Here is a 22193-nt window from a genome sequence, read left to right on the forward strand (position 1 = left end):
GGAAGATGCAGAAAGGGATTATCTGCAGCACCCACACAAGTGCTGGTGTGACCTGAGATTGCAAAGCTCCTGGGGGCGGCTGTTTCTTGCTAAGACTCAAGTGCAGCATTAATGTGCTGGGCTGGGGACTCACCTCAGTCACAGAGGCCAGCAAGGAGGCCCAGAATCCTGGGAATGGGAACTAGTGTCATGTTTGAAATATGGAATCAATTTAAAATGGCAGCTTCTACTACTTCAGAAGGGAGTGTGGGCACAGAGGTGAGGCCCCACATTGGGCATATTGCCAAGGAGCCGGTTTGGCAATTTTCTAAATTATAGACTATTAAAGCTGGAAACTATTTTTAGCCTTATCTTTACTCATTCCCCACTTCAGGCATCTCACACGCAGCCCACACGTAATGGCCATTTCCTTAGGGTCTAGATTCTCCTTTGCTCCTTTACAAAGATTTGTTTCCCTTTGCATAAATCCCCAGTCCTTCCACTCTTCCTGGCTGCTGTGTTCTAGTGCTTCGGCACTCAGCTCAGGTGTGGACATTTGCAGGAAATGTTTTCTGGCTTTGCAGAGGAGGTGAGTGTCCTTGCGCTGTGCTCCCAGAGTTCCCTGTTGAGTTGTCATCCCAAGGCTGAAGATGTTCCTGCATAACGTTCTGCCCAGCGATTTCCTGACTGAGCCATGTGCTGCTTTCAGGCAGGGACTCTTTCTTCCACCTCTGTAGCCTCCACATTGTGTCATAGTATCCAACATAGAGTGGGAACTCAGCATATGCAGATCCATTCCCCATTTAAAAAAAAAAACTCATAGAATAAGTCTGAGACATTTAATCTTATTACTGTGATTATGGATCCTATTGTAATTTTATTTCCACACTCAAAATCAGGTCATTTGATTTGGCAATGAGGTAGATTCTTCAAAACCAATCTTAAGGCCAGTAAACTCAAGTAGCCGTATTCCCAAAGCTCTATCCAAGATCAAGGTGGAAGGTGGAGATTATTCTCACTAAGGTAGAGCTCACAAAAGTCTGGGGAAAAAAATAGAGGATGAGCTGAGCCTAAAAGAATGGGTTGAGCTTAAAAAGATTCCCCCTCTTCCACAAAGAACTCATCTGAGGATGGGAAGAGACTGGTCTAGGCAGAAAGTATTTAGCTTCAGCTTTTCCCCTGTCCCAAGTTACTTGCTGCATCAGCTCTGAGCAGCACGTGACCTCACCCCTTCCCATCCTCACACCCCAGTGAGATCCACATAGGTAACAAGGGAACTGGGTTTTCCACACTCAAGGTGAAGACACCATGTTAGCATTTGGAGCCCTCTAGTCCCTTTCAGTCCCCATCCTTCTGCCCTCTAAGGAGCATGTTCAGAGCTAGAATCCAAATAAAATAATATTAATTAATTGTAAGAGTAGCAGGTAAAAGTCATCGTGTACCTCTGATGTGGCAGTCAGTGTGCTACTTACCTACAATGCCTTATTCAGTCTTTACAGAACCTTTTCACACATGGGACCAGCATTTACTTTATGCCCCTTGCATGTCATGGAGCAGCAGAGATGTTGTGCTGTGAAGGATAGACTAGTCTTGCCTTCATGGTGCTCTCATTCACAAGAGAGAGACACCAAAGCAAATCTGCAGAATAGCAAAGTAACAGTGGTATTTGTTGAGTGACTGTGTAGAAAAAATCGAAGAAGAGAATTGGGATGTCCTGCTCAACTGTGGTGGACAGGGAGGAGCTCTCTGAGGAGATGGCATTTAAACCAAGACCCGAGGGCGAAGGAAAGTGTGTCCCAGGCAGAGGGAGCAGTAGATTCAAAGCCACTTGAGTGACTTGGAAGCTAGGACAAGGTCAGTGTGGTTGGGCATCCTGAGCAAGGCGGGTTGCAGAGTTGAGCTGGATGTGGATGTGCCTTGGTGGAATTCCTCTCAAGATTCTTTTCTATATCTTCCTGCTCCCTGGCAGTTTTTTCCTTGCTGTAGTTATTTGTACTGGGTATTAATCCCCTGGGGTACTTTATCAGTGAGCTACATCCCCAGTCCCTTTTATTTTATTTTTATTCTTTTGAGACAGGTTCTCACTAAATTGCTTAGGGTCTTGCTAAGATCTCAAACTTGAGATCCTCCCAACTCAGCCTCCCAAATCACTGGGTTTACAGGCATGTGCCACAGTACCCAGCTTCCTGACAATTTTTGCTGCTGCTGCTTTTACCTCCAGGCTTTCCTGAGAGTCAGAGACAGACCTCTTTTACCCGCCTTGGAACATTGCCTTAGAATCAGCCCCACTGTGTGTTGCCACCCCACCCACCCACCCTCCGGGATGGCCCCCTTCACAGTGCTCCAAAAACCTGCACGCTCAGCCATCCTGGTGCTCAGCCCCCAGCTGACAGTTGACCTCATGAGGTCCGTTACTTGAGAAAAATGAGTTGTACTTGAGTATTTGAAATTTTAAATAATAAGTAAAACAGTAAAGCCGAATTTTAGGCAGTGAGTGGCAAGTATTTTTTAAAAGAAATTCTCCCCACTTCACACTTGTTTAAATCTGATTTTCAAAATCGCGGTCCTTCTCTTTTGCCATAGAAGATACTATTGGGAACTCTCAGAGCACTTTCCCATAATGGAAATGAGCAAGTCCAAAAGAAACACACCAGCAACTAATGGTCCTTTTTGCCCTGGGATACCGTCTGTGATTATTTCTCAGAAGTGATCTTTAATTGTTTCATCTAAAAGGTATGCATCTTCTTTGCTCGGGCTGTCTCCTCGTAGAGGCTTGTGAATTGGATCCAGCTATTAGTAGCACTTACTAATTTCCTCTGAGTCTTGCTGGCTGCAGCGCCAGGCTTGGAACAACTTTTAATTTTGTTTTTAATTAAATTTCAGTTGTTTCAAATCATTCACTTTTAATGCCATTTCTTTGCAGTCCTCAGAGGCCACAGGAGCTGTGTGTTCTTGTTTATGCGCATACACAATCTGATGCATGCGTATCCATGGCGCGGCTAAAGACTGACTCCTGGCTGAGGTCCAGAGCAGGAGCAGGCAATTAGGAAAGTAGAAATGAGTCACAGAATGGGTTTTTGTTTGTGCAACTATATCCAAAGCTAATATGTTGCTTAAATGGGAGTCTTGGTTATTGTATTTGTTTTTTGCCAAACTATATTTGAACAAGGCAGCGTTCTCTTTTATTTCACAACAGGATGATCAAATACATGTAGGTAGTAATAGTGTAAGAATACTAACATTTATTAAGCATTTATTATGTGTCAGGTAGTGTTTTAAGCACTTTACATGTATTACCTAATTTACATTAAAAGTGAGTAATTCGAAACAACGGAAATTTAATTTACATATATTACCTCCTACGTTCCTATGAGATCATTATGCACATTTTTATAGTGGAGGAAGGAAAGCCCATTTAACTAGAGTGTTATCACTTGGCTCGTTAGTTGCAGGGCCAGAACACAAATGCTGGCTGCCTTACTCGGTATTTTTGCCCTTCAACACCACACTGGACTCTCTCTTTCTCTCTCTCTCAAATACAGCAGGGCTTCATTGTCTAAATGATTTTAACAACAAAAGCAATGGCCATTGACTGATTCTTTGCAAAAGTGAAACAGTGAACTTCGGTTGGTCTTTTCTATGTCTTCTGCTATTGCCCATTCCTGTTGTATAAATGTGATTGTGCACCGTAGGGGTTAATTTCGAGTCACAAATTCATAGTTTGGCTATGTAACTGTGCTCTTTCAGATACTCAGCACCCCAGAAAGGACAATTAAGTTTGAAAGCAAAAGCATAAATATGTACCAGACGTCCTGCATGTCCCTCAGTTTAGCGATCATCCTTTGTTAGACTGTTAGTTCCAACTGGAAACAGAACTCAATGATTTTCTATCTTGGACACTTCACATATTTTTTCCCCTTTAGAGGAAACATAATTTCTTTAACACTTCCACCCTCCCTTTTCTATTACAACATCACATGTGTGTGCATACACACACGTATACCACCCCGCCAGGAAGCCCATTGTTTTGTTTGCTGCACTTGTTCATACTTTCAGTTGTGTAAGTGTTGGTGCATGTGATTGTTTACCACTCTTACATTATGCACTCTTGATGGCCAAGTGCCATGTCTGTCTTATTCCCCACCCTTTTAGCCAGACCTAGCATGTAAGTGATGCGCACTGGACACGTGTCAATTGTAGGAGTTCCTACATTCGGGAGTCAAAGTCAAAACCAGGCTGCTGAGAAGTAAAGTGATGGTAGATGAAGAAGGGTACCAGAAGTGTGGACTTGTGGATTCTATTTTAAGGTTTGTGTGGAACTTGTGCAGGATGCTTCTTTGTGACATGGAAATGATGGCAACTCTCCTTACCTTTCCCAGAATTCATAATAGGGTTTGGCAGCTGAAGGGTGATTGATGAGACTGCTTTGGTGTACCTGAGCTACAGCTCTCCTTTATTACCTTGCTCCTGGTACCAATATTATATACTTAGGCAGCTGTTCACATCCGTGCCAGACAATGAAATCTGTTCCATCAACATAACTGTTGAAACCTCTGATTTTTGGAAGCTTTGCCCCATGTAGTCCTTTGTAACATCATAAAACAATTAGATTTAGGCTTAGCATTAATTTGAATTATTGTCCAGTTTCCAGAAAAATATCTCCTGGAAATGTCATGAGGATGTATTATATGTCTTTGGAGATATTAAATATTGAATTACAATATTATGTCACCCTCCCCTGCCACTTTTCTCTCTCCCCCTCAATATGGTGTGATTTATGTTTCAGCAGCTACCACGGGAAGCTTGGCACTTAGAGAAATAACCAAAGGTGAATGTTGACAGAAGCCACCCCCCACCCCAACAATAAAATATACTAGTACTGTGAACAGGTGTTCCTTGAAGTGAGAGGAATGGGAAATGGTCTGGCATTACCAAGCTTTGGATGAGCAGACCACATTCTAGTTTTGAATCATCAGTCTTCTATCTGTATGCTTTAGGACATGTACCATTAGCCTCCTTCAGCCTTAATTTCCTTGTCCATAAAATGGGCAGTGTTTCTAAGGTCAATTAGATTAATAGCAGCAGCAGCAGCAGTGGTAGCAACAATAAAATTTTTCATTTGAGAGGTGCATTCAATGCGTTAGACATGCACAGTCACATTTCATATTCGTGCAAATGCTATAAGGCAAGTACTTTTCATCCTCTTCTACATGAGGAAACTGAGAAAAGAATACTGAGCATGTTCCAGGGGTCACTAAAATGGTGAGTTTAAGGGAACCTTTTGGATCCAGGTTGGCCAGCCTCAAGGTCTGCACTTTCTGTACTGAAGCCATTTCTAGACAAAAGAAGAGAGTAGAAGGCAAGAGATCTGAAGAAAAAGCAACACACACATACACACACGCACACGCACACTCACACTGACAGTGAGAGACAAAAGCAGGCAGGTGCCTGGGCCTAATTTGGTCGGTTGGCATTGAACCCACAGTGTAGTAATAAAACAGATCCGGGGAGGAATTGCTAATATGGTTATTCTTAGTACTGGCAGTTGTGAGTCGTCTTTGCCAAACAGCCCCTGACGTTAGTGCAGATTTCTTAGGAAAGGCAGAGAGAAGCACATCTCATAAGAAAGGACAGACCCAAAGAAGAAGGCACAGGACAGGGAAGGTAATTAAACTGCTAGATCCGAAAGACCACAAGCATTTCAGTGGGTCCTTCTGCCAGCCATCCACATCTCAGTCACAAGTTTTGCAAATGTACCCAACCTAATACATTCCAAGCATTCTTCTAGGGCCCCTCATGCTTGCAACGCATCTCCATTCCTTCCCTACCCAATGTACCCCAGGATATTGTCAACATCAAGAGATGCTACTGGAAAAAGCTTTAAGCCAGCCTTGAGGAAATGAGTGTAACCTGGGTAGGGGAGAGCAAAGTGACTTTTTCAAAATTAAACTATTGTCTTCCTGTGTCTCTGGCAGGACTACCATGTTGCACAATTTCAGGAGGCATTGTCTGTGTGGGATACAGTTGTTAATGGAACTATCTGTGCTTATGTGTGTGTACTCATATGTATGCATATGTGTGTATATATATATATATATATATATATGTATATATATATATATGTATATATAATATAATATAAAAAACTCATGCCAATATCCAATTGCATATACAGTTTGCAGAATATGCAGTAATAATGTGTTATACTTATGAATAGACATATAATTATACCTAGAATGCATGGCTTTCTACATAAAACGTGTCCTCTAGAATAGTACAACATAAAGACCCTAGCCAAGCACTGTTCTGTCCATAGGAAATTCACTTAAATTTTATTTAATGGCCATAGAAACTCTATGAAGGAATATAATTCCCATTGTGCCGATAAGGAAATGGAGGAGGCTTGCCAAGACTAAGTGAATTGTTCCAGGATCACACAGCAAGTAGTGACTGGGCCAGGATTAAATCTGCCCTTCTTTGACTCCTGTCAAAGCTCCCATCTGAGCTCCCATCTCAGTTCATGTCTTACTTGGGCAGCTGACAGAGAGAAAGTGATTTTTCAGTATTAGAAAGTCAAAGCTAAAGGACCTTTGGGTTTTGGGAGCAACTGTCTACCATGTTCATTCAAGACACACTGATCCTAGATCAAAAAGAAAGCCAACATTGAGATTGGGCTTGATGCATACATTCCCAATGACATGATGAAGAAAATTTTTTTTAAAAGAAAATAAATTCTTAAATGAAGAGTAAATAACTCTCTACATCTTTAACCAAATTTCTTCCTTAAAAATTTACATAAGTTAAAGAAAACTGAGAAGCATTGCATGACTTTGTTCTTTTCCCGTTACTCAGCTTGGTACCAAATTGTTGTATCCCTGGGGGGGCGGGGGCACGGAATACTTTTTTAAAATGTCAAAACTTCAAACATCCTTTGTTCAGACTCAAATACCCCTAACTCAACTTTGAAGCAAGAGCAGGGATCTATAAAGGCATGTAGAATTCTGTGGCAATCTGTTCCTAGCCAGACTTTGATCACGATCTGAGGTGGGGAAATCAGAAAATGACAGAAACAGAGCTATTGCCCAGAGGAAATTTGGGCCTAGCACTTCAGGGACATCTCCATTTGGGCAGAAGGAGGAGGAACCAGATACAGCTTTATTTGAAAACTGCTATTTTTCTAATATAGAACACCCACAATCCCAGTGGCTTCTGGAGAAGCCACCTCCACGTCGCTTCCTCTGTCATATCTGGTGATGTGCTGTCAAAAGTTTCTTCCAGACCCTGGCCCTCTCAAGTTGTCAACATTTCCTGTCCCAGGGAGGAAGCCCTAGCCTCATGACGCTCCCTTAGCTCCCCAGGATCTGCTCTTGGTGGTCAGTGTGACATCCTGCAACAAACCTGAGCCAGAGGTTACAACTCTTGGGTTTTATTCCTGCCCTGACATTTCTCAGTTGTGTGACCTTTGGAAAACCAGTGGCAATCACTGATCTCACCTCTTCACAGCATTGGGAGGGTGGAAGTCACAGAATCCAGATTCTAGGTGTATACATTAGGTCATTTATTGCATAACGATGGGGTGTGCTGTGAGTTTTGTGAACCTTGTAGCGTGTCCTTGCACCAGCTAGATGGTGCAGTCTGTCACCCAGGCGACGTGGTATATGCATCTGGTATAATCTGTCGCTCCCGTGGCCATGATGAGCAAAGCAACACGAACTCAAATCAAGCACAAGAGAAAATGATGCAATGAAGAGACTGGTAAAGATGAGCTGTCTGCAGCTGCTGCTGGTGTAATAGGCCATGGTGTTTTTTGGTGAAGTTATTTTTAATAGGTAGAAGCCTACAACCTAAGTAATGATAAATGTATACTAGTAAATACATAAACCAGCAACATTGTCATTATCAAGTACAAATTCCATACATAGTTGTGCATGTCACACTTTCATATGACTGGCAGCACCCTTTGTTTATACCACCATCACCACAAACCCATTATGACAGCTATAATGTCACTGGGGGTAGGAGGTTTTCAGCCCTTAACCTCTCAAGGGACCACTATTGGATATGAGGTTCTTCTTTGATCAAAGACTCTTGATGGTGTGCATGACTGCACTTCCCTAATCCCAATGGGATCTTAAGCCCCTTGGTCCCTTTCCTTAACCCAAGTTTTCTTATCTCTAAAAGAAGAGGGTGTGACTGGAGCGAGCAGGCATCTTTGCTGAGGATCACTTGCAAAAAATGGAGTGAAAATGGATTCTCATGTGCAGGGTGAGATAATTTTACTCTTTTTATGTACACCAAAATATAATATGTAAGCTCTACCAATACTACATAAACAGATACACAGTATATCTCTAGCATTACAATTTCATGGGTGAGACATGGTTTGTGAAAAATGTTTTAAAAGGCTTCTTAGAGAATGATAAAACAGTCAATTCTGGGACCAAAGAACTCTCAGTTTTCTGATATTTTGTAAAATTAAATATGTAACTATTATAGTATCATAACATTCGGATCTGTTGTATGATGAATCGAAGAAGATTCCAATCTCAACCAAGTTTCTGTCTTCTTCAGTGCTTGAAAAAATTGTATTTCTTGTAAAATGAAGCAAAAGAAAGAGATTGACCTCTTTAAAATAGCTACTGGAACTTCTTGGGGTCTTCTTGGCTTCTTTCCCCCTCTTATCATGTGCATCTTATTCTTATCCTGTATCATCATCGTCTCTCTTCCAGTGATGTCGGAAGTATTTGGAACCAGGTTGTACATATCACTGGGCATCTGAGGAATGGGTTAAAAGAGCACAGGTTGGACTAGGGCTTTTATTCTAAGCTCCATGAACCCCTGAGCAGCTCACATATAGAACTGGGTTTATTTGTTGGTTTCCTTAGTAACACTGTGCATTTTGTTTTATAAACTTGAAAAATTTATTCTGAAATGTAATCCATAGGGATCCCTGGCACAAAATAAAGATTAATGTGTGCAAATGGCAGAATGAAGAGATAGTTGTCAAATATGATGGTAGTAGTATATTGATTTGCCATGCTGCCATGGAAAGTACCTTAAAATTTCAAGATCAAAGGATCAGCGGGTTGGCTATTTCTGGGGCCTCTCTCTTTGACTTGTTGACGGTGGCCTCTCACTGTGTCTTCACAGGGTTCTTCCTCTGTGTGCATCTATAGTCTAATCTCTTCTAAGGAGGACACTGGTCGTATTGGGTTAGGGTTCACCCGAATGACCTCATTCAATTTTTATTTACCTAAAGAAGCAAAGGGCCTGTCTCCAAATACCATCGCTTCCAGAGGCAATAAGCATTAGGACCGCAACATGCATTTGAGGGGAACATGACTCAGCCCATAACAGGTAGGGACCTTACAGAGGAACAGGAAAAGGTTGAAGTTGACCCCAGGAAATGGACAATAGAATGTCAGGAGGGAAGAGAGGACGAAGGGGAAGATGAGGGGAGCTGACTGGCTGATGATCCTCTCAGAGATCCCTGTAATAATGCTCTCAGAGATTGATGGCTCCTAGCTATCCAGATTGTCTCAGACTTGATTTTAGTTCCTGTTTTTGCAGTTTGATCACACATTCATTAAATAGTTTCAGTTAATGGTGGCAAGCCTGACTCTGGGCTCCATAGGCTGGGGAATAGGGCATTAGTGAACACACACTTCGGGGATCTGTTGGGCTGATAGCAGGGGTGGTCTTCATTTCTCTTTCGTCAGAGTTTGGTTTTTCATCCTGTTCCGAGGACCGACATTTCTCCCAGGTCCAAGACCTCAACAGGTAGAAACCATGGTGATCAAATAGAATAAGTGGAATCTTTAATTATTTCATATCCAAAGAAAGCAGAGGAAGACAAATGAATGCTTCTGGCCAAAACATTCCCTGCACCGCAACTGGGAAGACCATCTTTCACTGGTCGGCTACCCACTCACCACTGTGACCAGAGACTTGTTTTTGAAATGTTCATCCGTGGGTCTCAGAGGTCTGTCTCATGATTCGAGGTATAATGAAAGGGATTCGCAGCTGCTGTCTGGCTCTCCAGGCAATTTTTATCTGGTGACACCACCTTCAGTGGTATTTTTAGTTCTCATCTGTAGCTTTCTGTTTCTTTGGGGGCTGATGTGCCTCTGGCTTTTCAAAGAACATTACAGAGTGGCCTGAGCTCCCCAGCTCACCCCTGATCTATGCTGCACAATTACAGAAGCAGGCTTATAATCAATGTAATTGAAGATCAGAGTTAATGAGGACCTCCGTGCCCGTGCAGTCCCCTGAGCAAGGCTGGTCTTCAGATGCTAGATAAGGAAATGATTGGGCTGAACTGAAAATCCATTTGGCTAATTAGATGATGTATATTCCCACAAGGCAGTGGGAGAAAAAACCTGTGTGTGTGTGCATATGTATGTGTGTGTATGTGTGTTATGTTGTGTGTGTGTGTTTAAAAATAAGGAAACATGACATTTTGAAGTTGAGAGCTTTTGGCAGAGATTTATTTCAGAGTCATTTCTCTCTGGGGGGATCTGTATGAGTATCTTAGAGAGGAATCTTAGAGCACCCAGTAATGGGAGTGCATTTTTTAACATGAAGCCAAGAAAATAAAACAGAAGTCCAGAAGAAAATTCAAGAAATATGAGGCACATGGACCAATGGATTTTACTCCTTTGCTGGGGAGTATTTATTCCCAAGAAATGCCAGACTTTGTTCAGAGAGTGCTTCTTGATACTCTTTGACTTTAATATTGCTCCTTTCTGCCTCATTCTCTCCACCCCACCCCCCCCAGCATCTTCTGAGCCTCCACTACACGCGAGGGACCATGCTGATTATAGAGCTAAATAAAGTGTGGGATTTGCCTTCAATAAAATGGAATAAGAAACGGGGGAGGGGAATGGATACTCAGGCTTTGCCTTAGAGTTTCCATGTCTGCTATGCCTTTCTGGTCTATGAACTTGGTAGCAAATGTCAGCTTTTATTCATGAGAGCCCAGTGCAGGTCTTGATTTTGCATAGTGTCTCAAATGCATGAATGAATGAATCTGCAGCATGGAATGTGAAGCTACTGTTTGAGTGAGATTCCTCCTAAGTATTAAAAGGGTTAGGAAAAGTATGAGCCTGGGCTGGAGTTGGGCCTTATGGAGTGAATATCACATGGGTTGCCATATAATGTGGAGGACATAGCTCGTCATGCTTTGCTCCTTTTACCTTGACTTCTGTCTGGTTTGTTGTTCCCTTTCCCATCTTTCGGGGTCTAACTTAAAGGCCACCTCTCAATGCTTCCTCTGTCAGCTCCTGTTTTTTTTCTTCTTCTTATGTCCAAAGACAATGTCTAGCCTTTTCAGGAAGTCCTCAACCCACTATAGTTTTTATTATACATATCTGTGCATATATTTGATCACCCTTATTGAGTCCATAATATTCTCAATGAATTCAGCCCATTTCTCAGTCTCTACATCTGTTTACTAAACAGGGAGGGGTTTACTCAGTGTTAGTTAAATGAACACATTAATTTGATACAAAGTCTCTCCTTTGCATTATCTGGTATGGTATGCCCCTGCTGTATCTCCTTGCTCCTTCCATGAAACCCTTCTACCTGAGTCTGTACTTTAGTTATCCATTTCCATGCCCATGGGGTATATGAGAACTCAGGAACCAACATAGTGAAGTTCAAGTTTTAGTTTGAACTGGGAGAGTCTAAAAGACTAGTCTTATTTTCTGGCCTTCACAGGTTGAAAAAACACTAAATTTGGCAGGGGAGGCGGGGGGGGATTCAGAAGCATTTCTACTTCATAATACCATGAAGTGAGAAGAAATTTTACTTAGTCAAACAAGGAATTTTTGATATCATTAATGTACTTGACATTCACTAAACTCCCAGCATGTTACAGGCATTTTACCAAGAGCCAAATTGATGAGGACTAATGAATCACAACCTGTTTCCTGTAGGAAATCAGTCTATGGGAGAAAACAAAAGTCCTCCAACACTATACTCTATGCATTAAAAGAGTTTGCAGACTACTGGAGGCGTGGTGAAAGGAGAACAGAAAACAACTCAACCAAAGTCCCTGCTTCCCGGGACAGCCTGGAATAACCGGAAGGTCCCAGCTCTGGAGGCTGAACCGTTTTGCTTCAGTTTTCACTTTTGCCATTTACTAATTGTGCAGATCTGGCCAGATCAATTTCTTCCCAAATTTCATGTTATCCTTCTGGAAAATAGATAAATACCTATCTTACAAGGCTGTTGTGAGGATTAAGTGAGCAGATTGTGTTACACATTCCCAGGGATGAACAGAAGACATTCCAAGGACAATAGCTTCCCTCTGCCATTAGACCAATTGTACATCTCTGTGTAGGGAAGTGAAGGTAACCTGCTGATTTAGTCCATTCATGTTGTTATATCAGAATGCCATCGATTGGGTGTTCATAAACAACAGAAAGCATATATTTCATAGGTCTGGAGCTGGCAAGTCCAAGATGAAGATGCTGGCAGACTGATCTTCTACCTGGTTCATAAACGATCATCTTTTCTGGGTCCCCACAAGGTGAAAGGGGCAAGGGAGCTTTCTGGGTTATCTTTTATGAGTGTATGAATCCCATCCATGAGAGTTTCTCTCTCATGACCTAATCACCTCCAGAGGCTCAATTTCCAAATTCCATCTCACTAGGGGCTAGGTTTGTGGATTGGGGAGGAGGCACATCTAGTCTGAACTACCTACTTTCAAGCCAGTTCCTTCCAAGGAAACTCATACTTCTCATGTTTGATACCTGATAACTAATATTCTATTTAAAATCCAAGTTTATAAGAAGTCCAAATAATAATCAACATGTCTCTGGTTAGGTGAGATTTCACAGTGTGCCCAGGACTTACAGGGGTGGATATTGTGATGCTGAACCCCAGTCTCCAGTTAGCACCAAGGCTTACTCATTCCCCCAGCCACCAGGAATGTTGGTGGTTGTCCACTGTCAGATGAGTTCTTACTGGAATGTCCTTCATTGAAAGGGAACAGTTCATCCAAGGTTATGTTCGTTCCCCAGGGAAAACTCACAGCCCACGACTGGTAGAGGTACAAAGGCTGCCTTGACTTGAAGCAACTCAGAAGGACCATCCCAGTTCCAGAGTGCCCATGGAACCAACTAGAACTTGTTGAGACTTTCCAGAAGTTTGACTTCCCCCTCTGCTCAATCCTGCTTTGCTTACTCCCTTACAAGAGTGCCCCCCAAGCTTCCTGCATGCCAGTCTTTGTCTTTGCATCTGTTTTCTGGTGATCCTGACCTAAGACAAATGACTTGTCTAATTGAATCTGGATCTTAACTCCATGAAGGGTGTGGGTATCCATGCTTTTCATAGGTAGTAACTGAGGGCTTGTTTTCTTGCACAAGCTGACAGAACCAGTAAGGAGCAGAAAGAGGATGTGAACTCCAATCTCGCTGACTGTTCTCTTTATCTCTGCACTGTGTAGCTTTCCTGAAGTAGCAGGATTAACCAAACTCAGCCCTGGGACACAATTCAATATCCATCCCTCAGTCTTTAGTGAGAATAAATACAAGAATTATCCATTTAAACAGCATGACTGTGCTTTTTAAAAGAAAAATCTGTAGTTGATACTGATGTTCGGTGCCTTGCTCAAGGACCCATGTGACATGTTTCTGCTTGGGCTTAGTTCCAGTGGGGGAAATATGGCTTTGCAGATAGATTTGCATATCTTTACTTGCCAGAAATGTGAAATATGGAATCCAACAGACTCCTTCCTTTTTTTTCCCCCCTGTTTTAGCTGCCAAGGATTTTAGGGCCAGATTCAAGGGTGGTCATTTCCTTATCTCAGCACCTGATTCTGTCTGCTCCTGCTATTTATGTGGACACCTCTTCCATCCACACCAAAAATACTGTTGTCAATTGAACTTTTCCCTGGGAACTCATTCTTTAGGTAGTAGAAATTATCATATTTATGTGAGTTAGAGAAGATCATCGCAGCCTGCTCTGCCCTTACCTGTTTCAGGGAACCTTCTTCACACACAGCCTTAGATGCTCCGGCAGACAGTTGAGACCGCTCCCTGACCATTACATGTTGGACCACAGCAGGTCACCTGAGCCAAACTGAGTACCAGCTTAGGTCAGTTACCAGAGTCTGATAAGATGTCACAGAGAGCTCTCTGTCAAACCAATCTGATACTTATTAACTGAGTCCTCCTGTGGGGAATTCAAATTGCATCACTGAAGACTTTTGGCTTGACAGTGAAGTACAGAGAGGCAGACACAGGGGAGAAGCCAAGTCATATTAATTGTGAAACACAATTGAATGTCTCCTGGAGTGGGGGTTCCTAGATCTGCCGTGAATCCAGAACCCCTCTTCCAGTTCAGCTTTATGAAGCCTCGTACTGTTTGCAGTCAGATTTTTTTTTTTAACCCTGTGAAATTCAACCTTTGCTTTTCTTTATTGATATCTATGTGCATTCACCATTTACAAACCATTTGCAGCCACCCTGAATGGGCGTCTGTTTCTTGCCTCCCCCAAAATGATGTATGCATCTGTGTTTGTGCACTGATGCATATGTGTGGAATATATTTGAGTGCACATATGATTTTATGTATTATTATGCATGCATGTGCAATATATTAGCCTATACATGTGTAAGTGTATGTATGTTAACGGTCTATCATATGAATTCATGAGGGGCATTTCAGGACACAGATCACAAAAACAGAGAATTCTGGCCTGTGTATGTTTCAGGAACAGATTTGCGTCATCATTGTAAAAATATTTATCACAATAAAAACTTGAATCCTCAGCCTCTCCTGAAGGTAATCTGATCTGATGCCCTGGCTTTTAGTCCCACAGGGTTAGAGCCTGCTGGAGCTGCTTCACAGCTGCTTCATTGTGATAGAGATTGCAATGTCCCTTTGATCTAAACCCCACCTTGTCCCTACTGTTTCCCCAATCAAAAGTTTCACTGTGTGACTGCAGAGTTTTTCCTTTGAGACTTTTTAAAAAAAAAAAAAAAAAAAAAAATCTGTTCCTTGGGCTGGGGATGTGGCTCAAGCGGTTGCGCGCTCGCCTGGCATGCGTGCGGCCCGGGTTTGATCCTCAGCACCACATACAAACAAAGATGTTGTGTCTGCCGAAAACTAAAAAAAATAAATAAATATTAAAATTCTCTCTCTCTCTCTCTCTCGCTCTGTCTCTCTCTCTTAAAAAAAAAAAAAATCTGTTCCTGTTTCTGTGTCCCTATCTCTATCACTTTAACTTTCTCAGAATAAAAATAACAATAAAAAATAAAAATCAGGCTGGGTGTATTGTTCAGTGGTAGAGCAGTTGTCCAGCATAGGTGAAGGTCTCTCAGCAGAAAACAACAACAACAACAAAAAATAATAATAACAACAACAAAATCCATAGGACACAACTAGGACAGGAGGCCTGGATGTTATTTTCCTTTTTTACACTTAGCCAGTCTCTCCCGTAAATGTCATTCACCCAACCCCTGTGGGCATTTGTGGTCCCTATTCTAGAGGCAGTGCCTGGAAGACAGGGATGTTAGCTGTTTTATTCCTCCTGAAATTTAACATTTAATCATCCTTCACTAGAACAAGTCAGGTGCTGGCTAAGCACTTCATCCACGTTAATTAATTTCATTCTCACAGCTGAGGTGGGCCTCATTAATATTTCCATTTACAGATGAAATCCCCAAGTCCCAGAGGCACCAAGAGACTTTAATGGCTAGTTCAGATCAGGTCTTGAACCCACGTCCCCCTCAGTCCTCAGGACCTACTCTTAACCCCTAGGCTGAACTCTCTCTCTCGTGTCTGATTTACCTCTGCCTCTGTTGACTTATGGCACCTTACTGTCACAATATAAATGCTCAGTAAATGCCTTTAGACTCGTGAGATCTGGTGTCAGGGGCAGGGGAATGGTGGTTTGTATGCACCTCTCTGATCCTACAGCATCAGCAGCAAGACCCTAAAATTGAGGAGAAAGTAGCTGTCTTTCTCTGTTCACCCCTAGGGAGCAGCTTCGTGGTGAGCGAAGGCAGCTACCTGGACATCTCCGACTGGCTAAACCCGGCCAAGCTGTCCCTGTATTACCAGATCAATGCCACCTCCCCGTGGGTGAGGGACCTCTGTGGACAAAGGACAACAGATGCCTGTGAGCAGCTCTGCGACCCAGAAACTGGTGAGCCGTGGGAGTCGGGGCTGGGGTTACCCAGTGGGAGAGCATGGGCCGAAGGTGGGTCTGCCCTTTCTGCCAAGAAAGCCTGGATTCTGAGCCATTGACCAGGGGCTTGACATAAAGGCCCATCTATGCAGTTCATGCTGTAACCAGATGCTTCCATTTCCTGGTAAGGGAGAAAAATTTTAGAGAATCACAGAAACTCAGAGTTAGAAAAGACCACAGAGAACACATCATTCAAGTCCAGAAAGGCAAATGGTCTGAATGTCATCAGAGACACCCCTGAGTTCAGATCCTGCCTACCTCTTGCTAGCTGGGTATTCTGTAACAAGATACTGCACATCTCTGAGTACCAGGAAATGAAAATAGAACCCAACCAACAAGCTGGGCATGGGGGCACACATCTGTCAGGTGGATTGTGAGTTCAAAGCCAACCTCAGCAACTTAGCGAGGCCCAAAGCAACTTGGTGAGACCCTGTCCCAAAATAAAATATAAAAGGGCGGGGAATATAGCACAGTGGTTTAGATCTCCTGGCTTCAATCCCTGGTACAAAAAAAAAAAATTAACCAGCAAGACTGTTGAGTAAATGATATGATACACGGAAAGTTCCGATTCATTCATTCATTCACCCATCATTCAATAGATACTTCCTGAATAACCATGAGAACATAAAAGTGGACAAAAAAGGCAAAAATCTCTGCCTAATGAAGCTTTTGATCTAGTGTGTGTGGCAGGAGACGCTAATTCTGCATGGTCTAATATGATTGCCATAAGCCATATGTAGCTACTTACTTTAAATTAATTGAAATTAATAAAGGTAAGTATTCTTATCCCCAGTCACACTAGCCAGATTTCAAGTGTTCCATAGCCTCATGTGAAGAGCGCTACCTACTTGAAACACAAACTTGAAACATTTCCATGCCTGTGAAAGCTCTGTTGGATAGAACAACAATAGGCAGGTAAACAAGTGCATATACATACACTGGCATGGGGGGGGTGCTGGAGGGCAGGGCATAAGGAACCGGAAGCTGGAGATGGAGCAGGATTTGTCATTATAGAGAGTGGTCAGAGGAGCTTTCTCTGAGAAGGTGACATTTGAACAGGCACTTCAAGACGAGACCGGAGGAATCCATGCCAATATGTGGGGGAGAGCTTTCTCTGCATGGGGAAAGTGCAAGGGTCAGTGACAGAAGCCCACAAATGGGTCATTGTTTCTTCCCTGGCAGGAAGCTCAGGATGGCTGGAGGAAAGTGGGAGAAGAGGGGAGTAGGAGGTGTGATCTGAGGAACAGAAGGTGTGGGTCTGAGGGCAGATTCGGACTCTTGTATAGGGTGAGGTGAACTTTGGATTGTACTACGAGTGAGATGGAAGGTCCCTGGAAGATTCTGAGCAGAGGAGCCAGGGGACCTGACCTGTATTTTAACATCATCGCCCTGGCTGCAGCGTGGTGAGACAACACCAAGCATGCTCACACATCCTGTGCTCTCTCCTGGGCAAAAGTGAGTAGTGGCCTGGGCCATGGAGCTATGGGAGAAGAGAATGAGAACGTAATCAGCCTCCGGGTGATGATTGAAAATTGTTCATTCTGAACAGTAGGGCAGATCATGTTGCTAGCCAGGGATGCCGTGGCATGATCAGTGTTGGGTTAAGGGGATAAAGAGCTCAATCCTGGGTATGAGGTCAGGGTGACTGGTTACTGTCATGTAGAAACAAAGGATGAGCATTTGACTTGTTTTGAGGGCCGTTGGCTGTATTGGTGTTCCGGAGCCCCAGTGTCTAGCAACTCTGCCTTAACAGGAAATGGAGGGGACATTGTTGTGAGTGTTTACAGTGTGCCATCCACAAGACACTTCTGGAATGATGCCTGTCTGGCTCATGGCCAGGGGGTCCCACACATAGGAAACTTGTTTTCTTGTGGCTTTTGTCTGACCTTTGTTCAGTTCATTCCTGATTGAGCATTGCTCTGGCTCTGGGAACTCAACTTTGTGTTCTTCCCAGGGTCTTGGGAAAACCCTGTCTGGGGAAGCACCTGATTCTTCAGATAAAAGCACAAATTCAATAATCCCCACAGCAGAAAATATGTTCAAAATTTTTTTTTACTTACAGATTCTGAGCTGGGAGGTTGTAATGAGCCATCCCTCCATCTCCTGTCACAAAAGGTAGGAATGAAGAGTCAGAGAAGGACGGGGGACGGAGAGAGATTCCATTGACTGTACAGTGGAGAATAAAGTGTGGATCACTTTAAATCCACTGGCAAATATTTGAGTGATCCATTTAAAGGAAGTAGTAGGAAAGCAGGGAGCCCAGTGTGCTAGGCCTGCAAGATGCCTCTGAGTTCTTATGTCTGCCCACTGGTTTGAGCCATTTGGGTGGAGAGTTCTACTTCTAATGCCCAGGCAGCAAGCTTTGCTGTGTTGTTCTGGATGTGTGACAAATATCTGGATTGACCACATTGAGGAACTGGAAGGAGATGTAGAATTAGGAACCATGTCAAGGGTGACTTATGGAATCCTGCTGTGGTACACAAAAAAGTTAAACTTATATTCAAAATGGAAGCCAAAGTCACATAAAAATATGAACTTTCACTACAGATCTACAACTCAAAATCGAAGAAGAGATCTTAGCTGAAGATAGAAATGTGCATTTCAATAGCATCTGTGTGGTTTTTTCTTCTTTTGATTAAAAAAGAAGCAAGATTATTGATGGAAGGGAACTGAAAGGAGCATCTTCTATGCCTCCCTCTAAGCTGCCCACACCAGGCAAGTGGTGAGTATTTGCAGGGCTGGCTTCCCAGATGATCTGCTTCTCACGCATGCTTCTGATTTCTGACGATCTTCTCCATTAGCCACAGGCTTGGGGGCACACTTCTAAATAGTGGACCATCCAAGGAGTGAGTGTGTATTAGCCAGTTTAGAAAATAATCAGCCCTTCCATCAATATCCTCTGGAATTTACCACACACACACACACACCCCTAAGAATTGAAAGTATCATGAGGATCCATTCTGCAACCATCTCAGCTTTCTTGTTGATAATTGAGGTACAAAGAAAAGAGGTGACAAGATCAAGGTCACAGCTGGCAGATGGCAGAGCCAGGATTTCAGCTCATCTTCTAAACTATTGCTTCTGCAGCCCTAGAAGGATGTATGAATGGGGCCCGAGATTCTGTGGTTCTAATGAGTGGCCAGCTGGTGCTGATGCATCTGGCTCATGGACTAGCCTTGTGGCAAAGCAATGCCTTTAACAGTCTTCTTCCAAAACAGTCCTCCCATATTTACATGCTCAGCAAAAGGCTCAGATGTTAGATTTGTTGATTGAATCATCTTCACAAAACCATGTTCAATTCTGATGCTTCATCTCCTTCCTCTGTTTGCCCTGTGCCCCAAGCTCTAAGGACACAGAGCACCTGCAGGTTCATGAAAGCACTATGGCCTCTTTCCCTGCAACCCCTTTACAGGCTCTTTCCTCAACTTGAAATGCTTTTCTCCTTGGAGACCAACAGTTTCATTTTATTTCCTTCACATTCATCCAAACTCCCTTCCTCCCACAGGCCTTCCTGATCCCCTCCCTGGCCCTGACCTGATGGAAGGGTTCACCTTTCTGTGGTCATAGCCTTCTGTTCTTCAATATGTCCTCATTCTTGACCCATTGAAGAGTCATCATTCTTTGTCTGGCTTTGTCACAGACTGGAAATTCTGTCGGGGGATGAGTATCTCATTCACCCCTCTTTCTTTAAAACTCAGCATCATGCCTGATATGTAATAGGTGAGCAGAGAATCATGAAAATAGGAAGGAAAGAGTCAATTTCTCTGCTTCTAAAAACAATGACATATACCATTCTAGCCCACCCTCACCCCCCCCACCTTATCTACTTGCACAAGAACTCAAATATCTTCAAGCTCTTGAGACATTGGGTCACCAGCACTGTCCAACAGCGGGTTATCTGAACTCCAGGATACTCTTGTCTGATCCTTACTTTACGTCACGTCCTGAAGAGCATCCTGTTTGTAATTTCCCCCTCTGCTCCTACTCACAGTGTCCCACAAATGCCAGGCAAGGTCTCCCCTTGTGACTAGAACTACAAGCTCCTCCCTCCAACTAAAATACTTTCCATTCTTTAATCATCTTCCCTCTTAATCCTACTCACTTAATTGCCTCTCATTTCCTTTTGGTAGAATGGATGACTCTACAGAATCATTAGAATCCTATGTTGACTTAAAACAAGATTAAAATTTGAATTATTGTTTGAAAATTTGTCTCCCCTGCTAGACTGTAAGCTCATAAGACTGGGGACTGTATCTAATTTATCCCCATATCCTTCTCACCTCAATGCCCAGCAAAGTGTCTTACTCTTATAAATCACTCAAGGCATAAATGGATGGGATTATCTACAGGTAAGAGTGGAAATGGGAACATAAGATCCCTGAATATATTTTCATGAGGCTTGACTGAGGGCCACTTTGTAAAATTTAGTTCAATTTGTTAGATTCAATTCAAGCAAGATTTTCTTAATTCCACAACTCATAAGTCTCTGTGTTAAGTGCTATGGGAAATCACAGACAAATTGGACAGTGTTCTTGTCTGCATGGATTTTACATTCTCACAGGGATAAAAAGAATCTTCTCATATACAGCTATTATAAAAAACATGGTGTGGCATAAATCAAGAAAAATGCATGAACAAAGGGCCTCTCGCCTGGAGAACAGGGAGAGATGTGCTCTAGATGGGGATTTCAGGAGATATGTCATGGAGATGACCTTTTAGCTTAGCTTCATAGAATGAATGGGGAGTATGGACAGGAGGATGCTATAGCAGAAGAAACTTAATTTTACAATGAGAGAAAGGAAGTTTGCATTGATTCTAGGAAACAGCAGTGTAGTCAGGCTGGCATCTGGAAAATGTGCTAGGCATGAAGTGGAGGCAAGAAGTGGGAGAGTGGGATAGGGTAAAATTGGCAAGGTAAGATGAAGAGAGCTCATAAAAAGGTAAGAACCAGGAAGGCTATATTGGCCATTAAAAAAGGAAAACTGCTCTGCATATCTTCCTAACTGAGGAAATATGTAACTGCCCAAAGGAACAGCTTCACCTTCCCCATTGCCTTTCATTCCATTAAGAGTGCAAATTTCAAACCATCCTTCAATGGGTCAAATCTGTAGGGCTGGACAGAATCATGGAGTCAAAGCATTGGTCATCATGTCTTAATGATATTTTGGATGTGTTGGTAAGAGGGATTATTTTTTCCCAAATGACAGGGCAATGATGATATAGCTGAACAATGTATGATTACTGTGGCACATCCATGAACCTGACCATGTTTACCTGGCTGTGCGCCAGAGCCCAGCTCAATTGTGCTTTTCTAGGAGTTTCATGATTAGTACCACCCGCAGGGCTGACTATGAAACTGGATCCATGGAACTGGATCCATGGTGTGCTGGAGCCAACTCGAATGGTCTCATGAAAGTTGACTGTTTGCCTCTCTTCCCAACTCTTTGTTCAGTGGTGTCAGATTGGTAGCTTGGAAATTGACTATGATGAGATTATTTACACCAACAAAATTGATAAATGCTACAAAATGAGAGTTTACATTCTCCAGAAAGCCAGTCACTGAATATTTTCCAGCATAATACTGGGTGGGATGTGAACCAACAAGTCAAAGACTGAGACCAAGAAAGGATTAAGGGATACTGAACATGTTATCAGAGAGTGGTGTTATGCTTCTTTCTGGAATAGACTCCTCTAACTCTCCACCTCTCTGAGCACAGAAAGTTAATAATCAAGGATGACTTGCTGTAGTCCCAAAGAATGCAGCACCAAATAGTTCAAACGATCAGGCTTTGATTCTCAAGGACATTTTCAAAGGTCAGTTGTTGTTGTGATACAGCTCTGTAAAAGTTCTAAACATATGTGATATCATGCTAAGCTCTGTGTATCTTTGATCCACATAGTTTGATGCCTTCAGCATAGCTTTTTTTTGGCTTAGGCTTTGGCTATTTTGGATTTCTTATTTTTCCAAATGAATTTTGGAGCTGCTTTTTCTAATTCTTTCAAGAATGTACTTGGA

General features: G+C 42.7%; 1 protein-coding gene across 3 annotated transcripts in view; it reads left to right on the plus strand.

Annotated features, from left to right (window-relative positions):
* Positions 1–22193, plus strand: part of Astn2 (astrotactin 2) — an 847605-nt gene that overhangs the window by 348255 nt on the left and 477157 nt on the right. For all 3 annotated transcript variants that reach the window (XM_076845613.2, XM_076845612.2, XM_076845614.2), the window contains one exon: positions 15968–16135. In XM_076845613.2, coding sequence (XP_076701728.1) covers positions 15968–16135 — 168 coding nt within the window. The remainder of the gene's footprint in view (positions 1–15967; positions 16136–22193) is intronic.

This window comes from Callospermophilus lateralis, chromosome 2, assembly GCF_048772815.1.
Source record: "Callospermophilus lateralis isolate mCalLat2 chromosome 2, mCalLat2.hap1, whole genome shotgun sequence".
NCBI classification, from domain to species: domain Eukaryota; kingdom Metazoa; phylum Chordata; class Mammalia; order Rodentia; family Sciuridae; genus Callospermophilus; species Callospermophilus lateralis.